This window comes from Balaenoptera physalus (genome assembly GCF_965194825.1).
Source record: "Balaenoptera physalus genome assembly, chromosome: 14".
NCBI lineage: Eukaryota > Metazoa > Chordata > Mammalia > Artiodactyla > Balaenopteridae > Balaenoptera > Balaenoptera physalus.
Window position 1 is genome coordinate 37,498,004 of NC_138893.1, and position 15,819 is coordinate 37,513,822.

The 15,819-nt window shown below is 34.0% G+C and overlaps 1 protein-coding gene across 10 annotated transcripts in view; it reads right to left on the reverse strand.

Moving 5' to 3' along the window:
* Window positions 1–15,819, reverse strand: part of ATRNL1 (attractin like 1) — a 715,591-nt gene that overhangs the window by 240,102 nt on the left and 459,670 nt on the right. For 8 of the 10 annotated variants that reach the window (XR_014253040.1, XR_014253041.1, XR_014253042.1 and 5 more), the window contains one exon: window positions 10,831–10,938. The exons of the other annotated variants lie outside the window; for them this stretch is intronic. Coding sequence is in view for 5 of the 8 variants with exons in the window: in XM_082423366.1 (XP_082279492.1) it covers window positions 10,831–10,938 (108 nt within the window). In the remaining 3 variants the exon portion in view is untranslated. The remainder of the gene's footprint in view (window positions 1–10,830; window positions 10,939–15,819) is intronic. 10 annotated transcript variants of the gene reach the window in all.

A 15,819-nucleotide genomic window follows, 5' to 3' on the forward strand; every position in this document is an offset into this window, starting at 1 on the left:
TATGGCACTCCTACTGCAAAGAAACTGGATGCTTGATAATGTGTACTTCCAAAACATTTCTTAGACTGCAAGCAATGGGGATGCTCCAAGGCTTCAGTGAAACTGAAGAGGCAGGCAGGGAGATGCAAGCTAAGAGTTTATTATCAGAAGACATGTGCCAAAGCAATTTCTAAAGATAAATAATAGGAAGATGGAAACATTTCAGAAGGAAGCTCTGAATGCAAAGAACAGTGAGCGAAGAAAATAGTGACTACATAGGAAAATTTAAACACATATTGATCAGGTAAAACAGCAACAATAATAATGTTTAATTCAAGGGGTGACAAAACTCATAGAACTACAAATAAGATAACTGTGACATATAAGATGAAAACAAGATTTAAATTGTTTTTAGGACCTTTTATTGTTTGGGAAGAGCTCATTATTTTCAGACTGAAACTATGCCTGCTACAATTTTAAGAGTAATCACCAAAAGAGGAGAAAGAGTGTATAATATGAATATCAGTTGAGGAGAAAAGGAAAGATTGATTTTTAAAAATCTTCAATTCAAGAGAAGGCCAGCAAAGAAGGAAAAATAATTAAAAATTCAGGATAAATAGAAAGCAAAAGTAATGTCTGAAAATATTACTAAACCAGTTTGATTAGTAGAAAAAAATAGAGAAAATATAACATTTTAATAGCAATATCCAGAAGGGAAATATCTGTAACAGAAAATTACAAACATTTAATAGATGTGATTTATAAATAAGAAGCAAAAAATGTTCCAATAGAAGGATGAAGAAATATACTGAATAAGCTATGAATCATTTCCAAATTTTCTGTGACTAATATAGAATTTCTTGTGTAATCAGATTACTATCAGTAAATGCTATTAAATAGAAGAGGACATGGGAATAATAACCAATAAAATGAACTAGGAGAAATACAGATGGTTAAAGACAATATGAAAATATTTGATTTTGCTAATAATAAGAAATCTGAAAGAGAATATAACATTTCATATTTCAAATTACCAAAATTGTTTTTTAAATGCTTTAAAAATCATTTTTGACAAAGATGCAGGAAAACAGGAATTCTCATTCTTTGTTAAAGGTAGTTTGAAAAGGAACATTTCTGGAAAGTAAGTAAGCAATATATCTCAAGATCCATGAAAGGTCATAATTTTTGATCTAGCAGTTTACCTTTTATAGGTTAGGATCAAGAGTTATGTACAAACATTAATTAAAGCCTTATTTATAATAGTGTGAAATTAGAATCAAACTAATTGAAAATAAAACAGCCAAATAAATTATGTTATACTACTAAACAACATGGCATTTTAAAATCAAACTTAGAAGTGCAAAACGTTCTTATTATACTACTTGGTGAGAAAAACAGAATGCAAAATCACATAGAGAATATACTTTCAATTCTGTAAAAATACATATATGCAAGAGGAAAATATTGCAGGAAGGAAATAAAAGTTCTGGCAATAGATATTTATGAATGGAATACTTTAATTTTGATTATTTCTGCATTTTTTTCTACAATGAGGATTTATTATTTTTATAATCAGAACACTGATAATAAATGTTAATAAAATAATTAAAATATTAAGTATCACAAGACAGCTATAAATCTCTGAAAAATAAGAAACCTAGGAAATCCTCAGTCCAACCATTGAAACTACTGTCCATGAAGATGCCAGGCCAGGAAAGAAATGCCAGAGGGGCCACTGGCTGTACCCATCAGCAGAGAACTGGGCTCACGCTGCTTTGGGAGCAAAGCCAACAATGCTCTTAACATGAGAGATGCTCACTGCGTCTGGCCTTGATTTAAACAATGTGCCCGTCACCTTTTTTCTTACGTAGTGTACTAGGCTGAACTGTCTCAATTACTCATGACTGCACGAGCATCTACATAAATGTTAGGTAATTCTATGCTTATAAATAGCTTTACAAGAAAAAATATTCCAGAGATACGTTGGGGCCTAAAATGTATTCTCAATTTGAACTAAAATCAGAATATTTAAGAATGCTGTGAAAAAGAAATTTCTTGGGCCAATCTGAGATACAAACCCTGCTCTTACTCTACTGGTGACTAAACTGTGATCTTCACCAAGGGTCTTAAGCTCACAGAGCCTCAGTTTCTTCAATAGTAAATAGAACAAACAAAATCTGCTTCGGGTTTTATAAGATTGACCTAGGTTCACATGAGATTGAGACAGTATATGTAAATAAATTTTGAAAAATAGTATCTTAAACTCAATTTAAGCACTTCACTTGTTCCCATGACCTACGAAGCTCAAGTTCAAGCTCCTTACCTTGGCATATAAATCCTCTTCTCTATTGTTTGGAAAGCACTCTCTAGTGCATGCTTGGTGAACACCTAAGCACTAATTTTGTAGAATATAACCCAATGGTCATCTACATTTTCAAAAATTGAAATGTGGATAAATTAATTATGATGAGTAAAAAGGTTAACAGGGCAGTCCAGGATATGTACAATATGCATAAGAGTTTTTGTTCCCTAAAACAGAAATGATGACTGAAAACATTCATGTTAAATACCTGGCAAAATTTCAAGCCCCCAAATATGCAGTCAATATAAGGGTCTAAAACTTAAGGGAAAAAACCTTCACATTTTATATTTTCACCCTATTGTTGGTTTTATTTTTTCCCGTTAAAAAAAAGCCATGCATGCCATTACAGAAAGGACAACACAGATATGCAAAAAGAATAGCCCAGATATACTACCCACCTAGATACAACTATTATTAAGAATTTATTAGACCAGATCCTTTTCAATGTTTATCAAAAATTAGATCACAATGTATATACCGTTTTGTAAAATATAATAAATTAACTAACAAATCCTTTAGTTTTGGCCATTAAAGTGGTTTCCAGTTTTTCAATATTAGGGGTAGAAGAATAATTGGCTAAAAAAATTAAAAATAAAAATAGAAACAAAGAATAATATCCCAGCAAAAACTGTCGATGACAATTGAGGACTCATACCAGCTTATAACACTGCCAACTCCCTCCCTCCTCCCTTCCTACCACTACTCCCCCCAATAACCGAGAACAGGCAATGTACATTCTTAACATCATCATCATTTCAACCTAATGGGCTATAAATTAACTTGCTTGTGATCAAACTGTATGCTCTACTTTTCATGTGACACCAGATCTAACAAGCCTAGTCGATCTAAGTCACTTAAGGGGCTCTAGGTTCTTGTACCTCATTTTCGCATGGTTTCTATCAGTTACCTAGGAAAAGCATATATTTTGTTGTTTGAGAGGGTATACTTAGAGAGAATGTGACTACTCCTCTCAATGAGTAAGTACAACAGCCTCAGAAGTTTTAGAGCTATTACAGTGCCAGGTAAAGAGAGAAAATCCTGTCTTATTTTCTATTTGGATTTTACAAACACAAAGTCTCTAGAAAGGCTTTCAAAATGAGAACGTTATACTCATAATGACTTTAAAGGCAAAGTCCAGAATCTGACCACTTCTCATCTCTTTTACTGCTATGACCTTGGTCTCGCCTCTCGCCACCATTATCCCTTGCCTGGATTCCTACAGTAGCCTTGGAACAAGTTTCTCTCCCTCTATTCTTGCCCTAGTAGCAGAAACTTTGGGTTGATTTACACTCCTCCCCCACCGCCACCAGTTACCACGTCAGTTTTCCGCTAACTTCCAATGCCAAAGCCTTCATTTCTTTGCCTGAGGGCTTCCTCTGGCCTTCTGGGAAGTGGCCCTCAACCAGTGATTGCAGGGAGGTGAGAAATTGTCCTGGTGTCTGTAGTCTGACGTGCATTTTACCCTGACTCCCAGGGTTTCCCCGACGGGATTAAGCCCTAGTTGTCCATAGTGGTACTGACTGCTCTCCATTCCCTTTCTCATGGCTCCATGTCCCTACCAGCATATTCTTCAAATGAACCAATTCCTTGTCTTGCTGTCTGCTTCTCAGGAAACTATACAATATCACCTTTCAAACTATTCTCAACCCAAAAGGCAGAGTGATCTTTCTAGAAACAGATTATGTCAGTCCTCTCTCAAAAGCCTGCAATTGGTTCTCTCCCCTTCACTTAGGATTGAATGTCAAGATCCTTACAAAGGTCTACAAGGCCCTATATCATCTGCCTCCTCCTGCACCTGCCCCCACCCTATGCTTGCTGTTTCATGAACTTGCCCAGCATCCCCACCTTAGGGCCCCTGCTCTAGCCATTGCCTTAGCCTGGAACACTTTTCCCTAGGAATCTGCTGCATGGTTAACTCCTTCATCTCTTTCAAGCCTTGCTCAACTCTCATCTTCTCAATGAGGTCACCCTGACCACCACCCTATTCAATACAGCACACTCTCCCCACCTCCACAAAGCACTCCCAAAACCCTTATCCTGCTTTATTTTTTCCTGTTCCATTGTACTTACCACCTCCTAATATATGAAATATCTTACTTTCTTGTTAGAATATAAACTCCATGAGGACAGGGTTCTTTGTTGTGTTCCCTGATGCTTCTCAAGTGCTTATTAGAACAGTGCCTGACGTATATGGAACATTCCATAAAAATCTGTTAAACAAGCACTGTAAATTATCATGCTATTACTTGGCGGAAGAAAACTGATAAATATATACTATATGGGTCACAAGGTCACCACAAAAATAACCCCCATTTTTTTTTCTGCCATGCTGTGCAGTATGCGGGACCTTAGTTCCTCGACCAGGGATAGAGCCCCGTGCCCCCTGCAGTGGAAGCATGGAGCCTTAACCACTGGACCTCCAGTGAAGTCCTAAAAATAACCCTCTTTTAAAAATAAGTTTAAAGCCAACTAATAAATTGTGTTTATATATAAATTTACATTCTAAGTGCATTTATTAAATTTTAATAATGTATTTTGTCACTATAATTTAGAAAAATAAAATGATTCAGATATTTTAACGGATAATTTAGGGGGGGATTATTCATACTATAATTTTTTTTTTTTACTCACAAAGAGTTTTACACCTAGGGTTTATACAAAGTTCTTGTGAAGACTGAATACTCCTCATTCATTAAAAAATATAATTAGCTTATATATAAAATTTTCAGGAACACATCTACTTCATAGAACAGGACATTTTGGTGTATAGTAGTACCATTACCTACAGATGTATCAAAGGTAATTAATTTCATATTATACCTTACATTCTCCCTCTGACTGTACAGATTTGGAACTCAGAGTGGCACATGAGTCCAATTTAATTTAAAAGGAATCCATTCCTTAAATTACCACATTATGAATACTCAATGAATATTTACAGAATAGTAATAGCCAGCTTACTTATGGCTTTGTGTTGAATTTAATCACTGAATTTTAAGAAAAACCCAGCAGAGGGACTTTACAATTACTTTGATTTTCTAGGTTTAAATGAAGTCCTTAATGTTATTTCAGGATAGGCCTAGGCTTCAGAATTTGCTGTGTAAGCAGATCAATAAACCACATCATACTAAGTTATGTATATAAAAAAGAGCAATTTGGAGCAGCTTCCAGTGTACTGTGACAATGGAAAATAAATCTCACATATAAATGTATATGTACACATATGTATGTGTATATACAGCAGATAGATAACTTCTACTTAGTAGTAATTATTACAAAATGCTTAGAAAAGGAGAAAACAAAATATAATTTTAAACTTTATGCTTCTACCTCTATTATTTTCTAAAGTATGTCAAAGAAAGAAATTAGCATTAGCTGCTGATATTTACTTCTGATGTTTAACTTTTACAGGAAGAAGTAAACAATTTAAGATCTAAAAACAATCTACTGAACAACAGTATTTTCAACCTGAATTCAAAAAAAAATTTCTAAGTTGTCAATTTACTTGAGATTATTAGACATGTGAATATAGGGAACTTTAAATATCAGAGATCATAATTATTTATCAAGATGAAGGAAACCTGGTACTGAACTTAGGGTTTTGAGGATGGAGGATAAAGGCACTCAATTAACAAAACTACCACCTTAATAAAGTGAATGTTAAAATACTATATGTTCTCCTAAATTGATCTACAGATTCAACACAATCCCTATCAAAGTACTAACAGGCTTCTTTGCAGAAACTGACAAACTTAACCTAAAAGTCATGTGAAAATTCACAGGACCCAGAAGAGCCAAACAATCTTCAAAAAGAAGAAAGTTGGAGGACTTAACATTTTCTTATCCCAAAACTTACTACGAAACTATAGTAATCAAAATAGTGCTGTACTGTCATATGATAGACCTATAGATTAATGGAATAGTATTGAGATTACAGAAATAAATTCTCACTTTTATGATCAATTGATTTTCAATGAGATTCCCAAGATCATTCAATGGAGAAAGAAAGTCTTTTCAACAAGGAATGAAAAATTACCATATTACCCAGAAATTCCATTCTTCGTTACATACCCAAAAGAAATGGAAACAAAACTTGTACACAAATATTCATAGTAGCATTTTTCAAAATATCCAAAAAGTAGAAGCAATGCAGATGTCCATCAACTGATGAGTGCAAAAACAAAATATGCTATATCGATAAAATCGAATATTATTTGGCAATTAAAAGGAATGAAGTACTGATACATGCCACAACATGGATGAAACTTGAAACTATAATGCTAAGTGAAAGAAGCTAGTCACAAAAGACTATGTATTGCATGATTCCATTTGTATGAAGTGGAATGAAAATATACTAGAGGAAAACTCATAAGGACAAAAAGTAGATTAGGGCTAAGAGAGAGGCTTGGGGAAAAAGGGAGCGGGTGGTGACTGCTAAAGGGAATGGGGTTTCTTTTCGAGATGAATTCAATTTTTGAAAATGTTCTAAAATTGATTTCTGGTGATGGTTACACAACTGTATATATACTAAAATCCATCAAATTTTACAATTTAAATGGGTGAATTGTATGGTATATGAATTACATTTTAATAAAGCTGTTTCCAAAAAAACCAACAAGACTATACATTGATAAGTAGAACCTGATCCCCAGATAAAAAGGGCTTTCTAAATGGGAGCATGCAGGTACGTATTTTTCTTCTTTGAGGTTTTGAATTTAAGTTTTAGAAAACAAGTGATACAAAAGAAATAGAGGCACACCAGTTATTCATATAACTGAATAATAATAAAAGAGAAAATAATAATACCAACATTAACATAAAGCTTTATGGAGTACAAAGCACTTGCACATACGGTCCTGCAGCCAAAAAATGACAAGCCAGAATGAGTCACTTGTCCCTCCCCTGAGTTCAAACATAGAGATAACGTATAAGAAATCAGAAGGTTGATGACTCTCAGGACACACTCAGAGGTTAATACAAAGTCTTGAAGAAATACTAGGAAAGACTGAAAGTGATTGGGACTCTTGCAGGGAGTAAATGGTGACCTGTATTAGAAGAGGACTGGAGTCCCCGTTGTCCTGGGTGGACTGATGCCTACCCTGCCTGCTGTGGGGCAGAAAAGCATCAGAACCAGGCCAGTGCCAGCCCAAGGCTGCAAACTAATGACGGAGGAGTTCTAGAGCTCTGCTAGGGCGAGGGATCCTACAGCCACACTAGCAGGAGGCTGGGCAACTCCTAAGCATTCACTTCTCCCCACTTCAACTGCTGACCTGGCAATTATACCAGAGGGAGGCTACCCTCTGATAATAATGCTTGGGAAAGAAGTACTAGATAGAAAGTTCTCTGCAGTGAAAGGGACACCCGTGGCAAATGAGCGGTAGTGCTTGAGCCCAGATTATTCATTATGAGCAGCTTCCTCACCTCCAACCTCTAAATTACCTATAAGAGCACTATCTAGAGTCAAGGATATTATGCCTATTTTTAAGTAGATCTTAATGACAAAATACGTGTTAATAGAATAACATAAGAGTGAAAAAAAGACTGTAAGCATCATGAAAGAAATAGAAAAATGAAACAGTCTACACTAAAGGATGGCAAATATGAAACAATATTTAAATTAAATATAATAAATGGTTTCAGAAAAGTAAGGGAGGGTATTAGAAATATGAATCATAAACAAGCAGTTATGAAGAAAAATCACTTGCAAGTATTAACAACAAAATATTTAATTGTTGAAATGAAGTCAATGAATGGGTTAAACAGCAGAAAAGGTACAATCTAAGAAAAAAATTGTATACTGGAATACCAGGTTGAGGAGTGTTCCCAGAGGCATCAGGAAGAGATTAAAAAAGTGGAAATAATAAGAGAAAAGCTATGAAGTATAGATGGTAAAAGAAGTATCAAGAGTACTAATAGGAATTCCAGAAGGAGAGAGAATAGAGTAATAAATATTTAAAGAAATAGTAAAAAAGATTAGCCGGAACTATACAAAGTTACAGGTCTGCAGATTTAAAGGGTACATAGAGTGCCAAATAGGATCATATTTACATATCAGAGAGAAATTTAAGAACACTGAAAAACAAGAGAAAATTCTGAAAGATTCCAAAAAGAAAATGGAGCTCATTAGTAAGGGACAAAGAATCAAACTGACACCAGACTTGAGACAATGAAGTAATATCTTTAAAGTTTTGAAGACAACTTTGAAACAAAAATTTGTATCTAATTAAACTATTATTTACATGTGAGGACAAAATCAATATATTGGTATATAGGTATTTAAGGTCTCAAATACATAAAGTTTCTCTTTGAAGAAAATATTTTGAGGATTTACTTTAGTGACAAGTGAAAGAAATGCATGAGCAAGCAACTAGACACAAAAAGTAAAGGAGGGTAAAGGTGGTTCATCGTTATTTAAATATGATGTGATGCAGAAAAAGTGCACCTAAAATATCTGGGTCAAAAATTCCAGGCAGTATTAACGCAGGGTGGGAGAAACAGAGAGAGCTGAAAGCATGCTAAAGTAATAACTGTGTTTGAGATGGGCAGGGCAGGAATTTGTATGAATAAGCTTTAGACACCGATAGGGAAAAATAGTCATTTCTATGAATCTTGGTAAGTAAGGGATAACTACCAGAAACATAGGAATAGAGTATTTCTCAGTTTAGTAGAAGAAAATCAATTTATCCAAAAGAAGCTGTGAAAAAGAACCAAAAAGAAGCAAGGCCAATAACACCAACAACGACCAACACACACACACACACACACACACACACACACACACACACACACACACCAGAGTAGCTAAAATGAGCCTTGGTAGACCAGCAATTATTATCAACGTAAACAGATTAAATTTACCAATCAAAAGACAGAAACACAGAGTGATCGGGAAAATAAAAAGCTAACAGTCTTTTCTACAAGGGATAGGTGTAAAACAGAAGGGTACAGAGAAGTTGGGAATAAAGGAATAAAAGAAGGACTACCAGGCAAATATGGGGGAAAAGAAAGTAGAGGTAGAACTTTTTAAACTCTACAAAATAAATTTAAGGTTAAAAAAAACTTGAGAATACTTTCTTGAACACTATTAAGCAGCAACTGACCAGCTATGATGATACACAGTTATTACATTTGTTTCTTAAGTTTATGAGTTTTCTAGTTCTTTTGATTATTCCTTTTCTACCTTGGCCTACGTACGGTTTATATTCGTTTGTCTCTTGTCACTTGAGTTTTAGCAGCATTTGAGAATGTTTTAAACAAGTGAGGAGAAAAAGGAAGTTAGATTCAAACAGTTCAGGTTTTCTATTTGTTAAAGGTTTGTACTAAAGTTATTTGAAACTAAGGGCCAAAATGAAATCAGAGCACTTACTGTAAAATTAGAAATTAGAGCACTTCTCCCTAAGTAATGGAAGATATACCCATAAATTTTCTAATGTTCTAAGCTTCCATGGCAACCTGTGATCTAGAGTAGTAAAAAATCAAGTACACAGAAGCTATTAATAAAAAAATTTCATAGAGAAATGCCCTCTAAAATCTGGTCCTTTGTATAGCATCCATGAGGTCTGACTTTATTTTTTTCAGAATGACCAAAAATTCTATGGACAAAATCAATTATATCTGTATCCGATATTTGGAGGAGTCTATTTTTATATTCCTTGCTTTCCTCAAAGAAAAGCAAAGTCTAAATATAGCAACATGAAGTTAATCACAAAAGGGTACTTTTTAAAAAGCGAATAAAATATTTCAATTATATAGTATTTTTTAATCTTCCTGCTTAAACATCTTACCACATATGAAATATAAATTAAAAAGGTAAGCATACAATAAAATTACTATGCCTCAAAATGCTTTGATTAGACGTTAATCACAATCTGTGGATTTTTCCTCTTTGGGGGTTATTATTTTCAGAAATTTCATGCATTACTTCAGGATTCTAATATCACATTTACTTGTACATAATCATTTCTCTTTCACCATACTCTATTTCTGCATTTGCAATAAAAGCATATACTAATACAGCCATCATATAAAAATATTCACTATATTCTACAATTCTCAATGTTCAAGAAGTGAAACTATGTAATTAAAATACAACTCATCTCCACCCACCTTTTATAGCCAACTTTGTTAATAAAGAATGATGTGAATTGTTAACTGGGGGGCACTGAGCACTCCAAGGACTAAATACAGACACTATGTTTCTTCCATCATACCTATATCTTGAATTCCTTCAGCTCCTATTTATCAGGGAAGGGCTGCCAGGTGAGCAGTCTGTCACTCCTGCCTAGACTAATAGGTTCTCCAGTGGCTTTTGTTACAGCTCATGTCATCCTATTGAAACTATGTGCCTTGAAAATGGCATAACATATGTAGCTGAATCTTGTCAAGTCTAGATAATCAGACTCTGTTTGGCTTCACAAGCAGATGCAGCTTAGAGAAGTAATATACATATGCAAATCACAGCGGTCCCCTTTCAGCACCACTGTTCCTACCTCTAATGACCCTCGCAGAAAGTCTGTTTGTTCAGCTCCCACTTCCAGGGCTACATCAACAGAAGCAAAGGGACGGCTGGCCATCTGCTGTCGTTCTCGAAGCAGTTGCTGGAGGGGGTTAAAAATCACTTGTTTTAAAACATGTTAAATTCAACAGTATCTAGTGCCATTTTGAACAAAATGGCATTCAAAATTGAGAAGTCATCTAATACACATACTCATATCTAGATCATTAAAAATGAAAATTATTTTCTCCCCATGGCCTGGGTTATATTTCCATAGAGGCTTTAAATGTATGGTGCCTCCAAAGAACATTTCCCTTGACCTCCATCCCACAAGCCTAATGAAATGTACTCAAAAGCACTTTGAAAACTTCAGATGAGAGCTGCTACTTAAGTAAAAAGTGCTATTATGATGATGGCTATGCCAAGTTTTCCCACTCAGAGTAACTCATGCTTTTGTCTTAGCTGAAAGCAAGTGACAGTAAAAATGTTTAAGAAAAGATAATCAAAAGTTGTCAAAATGCATTAATAGAGATTAAAGGAACATATACCTGCCAAGACTAAGCCTTGTAAGTCATCAAGATCCCCTGTCAATTACAGGAATTGTTATTGTCAGTGTTTTCAACTTTATTCAAAGCCTCTGTTCATTATTTAAATGAGGAATGATTAGTAGGTTGCAAAACATGTGTGCCAGGGCTTCTAAAACATTTCCGGATATTTGTTTCTTTCTATTTGTGTCTCTTCTGGACTTTGCTCAAACTAAAACCAATAAACCAGCAAGTCCCAACCAAGTACCCAGCTCATTTATATTTCTGCCTCTCCTTGTAATTATAATACTCATTAAGTCATGATAAGAAAAAATTGATGACCAGCACTAGATATTGCAAATCTTGCCCTTCTCATTCTGCACAGCTAATAAAATTATTATTAAATATTAAAAGTGGATGAGCAATGCAATTAAATACTCCTTCAAATGAGAAGAAAATCATATCATTGAAGAAAGGCAAAATCCTTGAACACAATCAATGGCTTCATTATTCACACAGATTTTTAAAGATTCACTGGAAGTAACTTAAAACATTAACAACTGGTCTTTGAATGTAAATGTATGTAGCACGGTGATGCATCATTCATAAAATTCCCTTTCAGATGATGAAGGAACAAAAGCCAACGCTTGATGGCAGTTTATTATTTAACATTTTTATTTTAACGCTTGTGACACAGCAGTAACAGTGTTCATGTAATGAGCATCTAAAATATAATTTAAGGCCTTGCTTTTATTATTAAAGAGAGAACATCTACTTGCTAATACGGGACAGAAATATTACAACTATTACTCAGTAGTAGTTTAAATTCTTAAATTATATGTATTTTTAGGAGTAATGAAGACATACTAAAAACATATTCACAGTAAAAAGTAAATGTGATTTAAACAACCGAATTATTCAATTTAATATAAACTCAGATTTGTACTATTAAAAATACAGCTGCTGGCAAACAGAATATTGTTTGTGTCTCTCTCAATAGGAGTGGCCAATTGATCTGAATACCGTGTCTATGCAAAATGCAAACATAATGTTACTCCAAATACCAAGGGATGCTAAGTGTAGAAGACACAATGCTCTTTTTATCTGGTAAAAACATAAACACACACACATACAAATATACAAACTGCCTTTGCTACCGTAATATAAAAATTCCCTTGAGAAAACTGTAAATTCTAGTTTGGATCTTAACATGATTTTCTAACATCTGTATTAAAGTTTCTTCATTTGTACTAGTTTTCCTTAGCTTACAAATGGCATCTCATATAATTGATTTTTTTAAAAAAATGAACACTTTCTCTTTCCTCATCTTACCCTTTCCCTACACCTAAAAGTAAAAGGTCTACAAAATATAATTAATGAATACTCAATACCACAAATTGTAATATAAGTCTACAAATATTCTACAGTCACTATCTTTGATAAAGAATAGATTCCTCTGGAAAATAATGTATTATTGTGACCCCCACCACTCATAATAAAGAAAAATCAGTGACTGATACTTTTAGTCATTTAAAAAAATGTACTATAGGATAGAAAGGCATTTTAAAAGATTCCAGTTTGTCTTCTGAGCTTTGAGTTTTCATCACTTTTTAAGAATTGAATGCTTATTACAGTACTCTTTGTAAAGAAGAAAAATGTTGTTCTTGTCCAGGACCATAACACTGTAGTTTGTAAAATAAGACATGGCGAAATAAAAATAATAAGAGCACAAGATAGTGTGCAGTAAAGGATACAAACAGGGAATTAGCCAAATGAATTCATTCCGGGTCACTTAGCAGAGGTCTAGTTCGAGGACTTTGGCTGACATTCTGACTTTGGGAAACTAATGCAAATGTTCTGACTGGGAAACTTAGGGAGGGTAAGTAATTTTATCCAAAAACACTCTTGCTTTGATATGATGGCCCTAAAATAATAAAATGGAACAAGTGAGATTCTCTTTGCTACTAAGTCCCTGGCTCTTAGCCATATCCTTAACAATTGTCCTTTCTCTTGCCAGTTAACATCTACATGCATTACTTCCTGAATTTTGCCCCTTCTATGTCAGAACAAAAGAGATATAAACTATATGCTTACAACTTAAATTCTTCAAAATTTAGTGGAAATATTGACAGGCAAAATACGTAGACTCTGGAATTAGGACCTGTGTTTGAATACCAGTTTTTCCACTTTGTAGCTGTTTGACCTTAACCAAATTATTTAGACCTCTCAACGTCTCAAATATTCTCATCGCGAAGTTGGGCTATTAATAGTGCCTACACCGAGACCTCAGAGGACTTGTTTTGAATCCCAGCTTCTCCACCCATTACCTATTGTACCATCATCAAATTCCGTAGACTTTTCTAAGGCTTTTTTTTCCTCTCTATAAAACGGGAATAGCAATAATATCAGAAGATTGGGACTAACAAGATAATGCACTTGCACTGCTCAACACAGAATCTAGCACATTGTGAGAACTCAGTAACGGTTCATTGGTACAATTATTATGTTAAATTTCAAGCACTAATTTTGTCTTTAAAGATGGCACGCTAATTACCACAGGCCCATTTTCTTCAGCACTAGTGACACATTTTGCTCTATTAGTCTCCCTTTTAACAAATGTTGCAAATTTATGAGACAGTTGGAAAATGTCATGATTGTGGTAAAATGAATTTAGATTTGGAACTGCTTTCTGCCATTTGTGACTAAGAATGATAAAAACTCAACCTAAAACTTATGGGGAAATATAGAGTACTTCCTTAAGAACTTCCAAAAATTGATTAACTTACGATGTGATTGTGATTTTTATATAAAATGAAGTTTGACATTTTATATATAGATAAGAAGCCATATAACAGATGATTTATTTTATAACTAGCCTGCAGTTGCCAATTTTTCAGGAGAAAGAAAAGGCCAAAAGAACAAATTGATCATAATACAACAGATTATAATCATGTTGCCATAAACATTGTTGTGCAGAACATTTTAAAATTATGGATGTTCTTAGTGTCATGTTTGTTATCTATAATAATTGTTTTATTATTCAAAATCTCTTACAAAACAAACCATGAAATTGAAAATAATATGAAAATCCATGCTTAAATTTGGCAACCGGGAACGGTCATTGATTCTATCAAATGTATATATGAAATGTTTCCATGCAATACTACTACTTCGAATATCGTATCATTCCCCAAAAGTTCATATTAATCACCTTTCCAACCACTGCGAAGGCTACAACTCTAATGGATTTCGGATAATAATCCTTAAAAACACGCACACTAAAGAAAACAGTAACTACCTCTGTTTCCAGTTGTCTTCCTATGTCTTTCCTCCTGTGTCCAGGTTCTATCTGTCCTCCCCCCACACCTCCAAATGTCCTTCTACTCCATCCAAGTTTGAAGTGATCATCTCACCTACAAATTATTTATGATATTAGTGTGGCAATATCTCTTTAAATCTTCATGCTTTTTTGAAATCTTTAAGGCAAAAATCTACTTTTTATTTGTTTTTTTATACCCCACAGCACTTAGTTTGTAGTCAAGAGTATTTGATGAATGAACAATGAATGACTGACTTAAAGTACAGAAATCTGTATCATCTGAATGTGATTGAAGGCAAGTTTTGATAAAACTTATTTTAATTGTGAAAAAACCTTTAAAAATATATGTCCTCTGATATTCTAGAATTTATGTCTTATGCTCAAATCTAACTGGATATTCATTTTTTTAGAATGGGCAATTTTGTGGACCCAAGAAATCACTATCAGGTTTTTTATTTCTCTTCATCCACTTTATTGCAATACTGTAAATATTATGAAGAAAACTGCCATAAACTCATCATAATGCATTCATATTTTAATAGCAATTATTCCTAAGATTTTTGAAAGGTATAAAAGGAGCAATCAAAATGATTTAGTCATTAATCCTGAGCTAACATAATAAAATTAACAAGGAGTTTGAATTAGTGATTAAGTAACATTTCATGAGACTATTTCTATTATTAACACAAACACATTTAACATAGAGGAATATAAGTAAAAAACCAACTTTGGGTTTTTGGTGGTAGGATGGTGTGAGGAAATAAAGAGAAGTGGCAACATCTCTTTGCATCAGTGAACTAGGAAAGCATGATATTCTATCATTTTATAACTAAATCTGCAAGGCACAAGCTTACTCAGTTTTTCTTCATTGTTTGAAAGCAAAGTGTCCTCAATTGTCAAACGGCCACAGCAGATTTTCAAGGCAGGTTGTTCAGGTATGCCAGGTTGTTGTTTGAGCAGTAATGTGTCAAAAAAAAAACCCACCTTTCCTCTCATCGAGCCTGATACCAGACAGAGGAAGAAAAGAGGAATAATGGAAAATTTTTCTAAATCTTCCAAAATATAAAGTACTATATTCCCTCTAAATGCTAAGAGATCATAACAGTATAAAACCTACTCATGTCCACCGGAAGGCAGACAG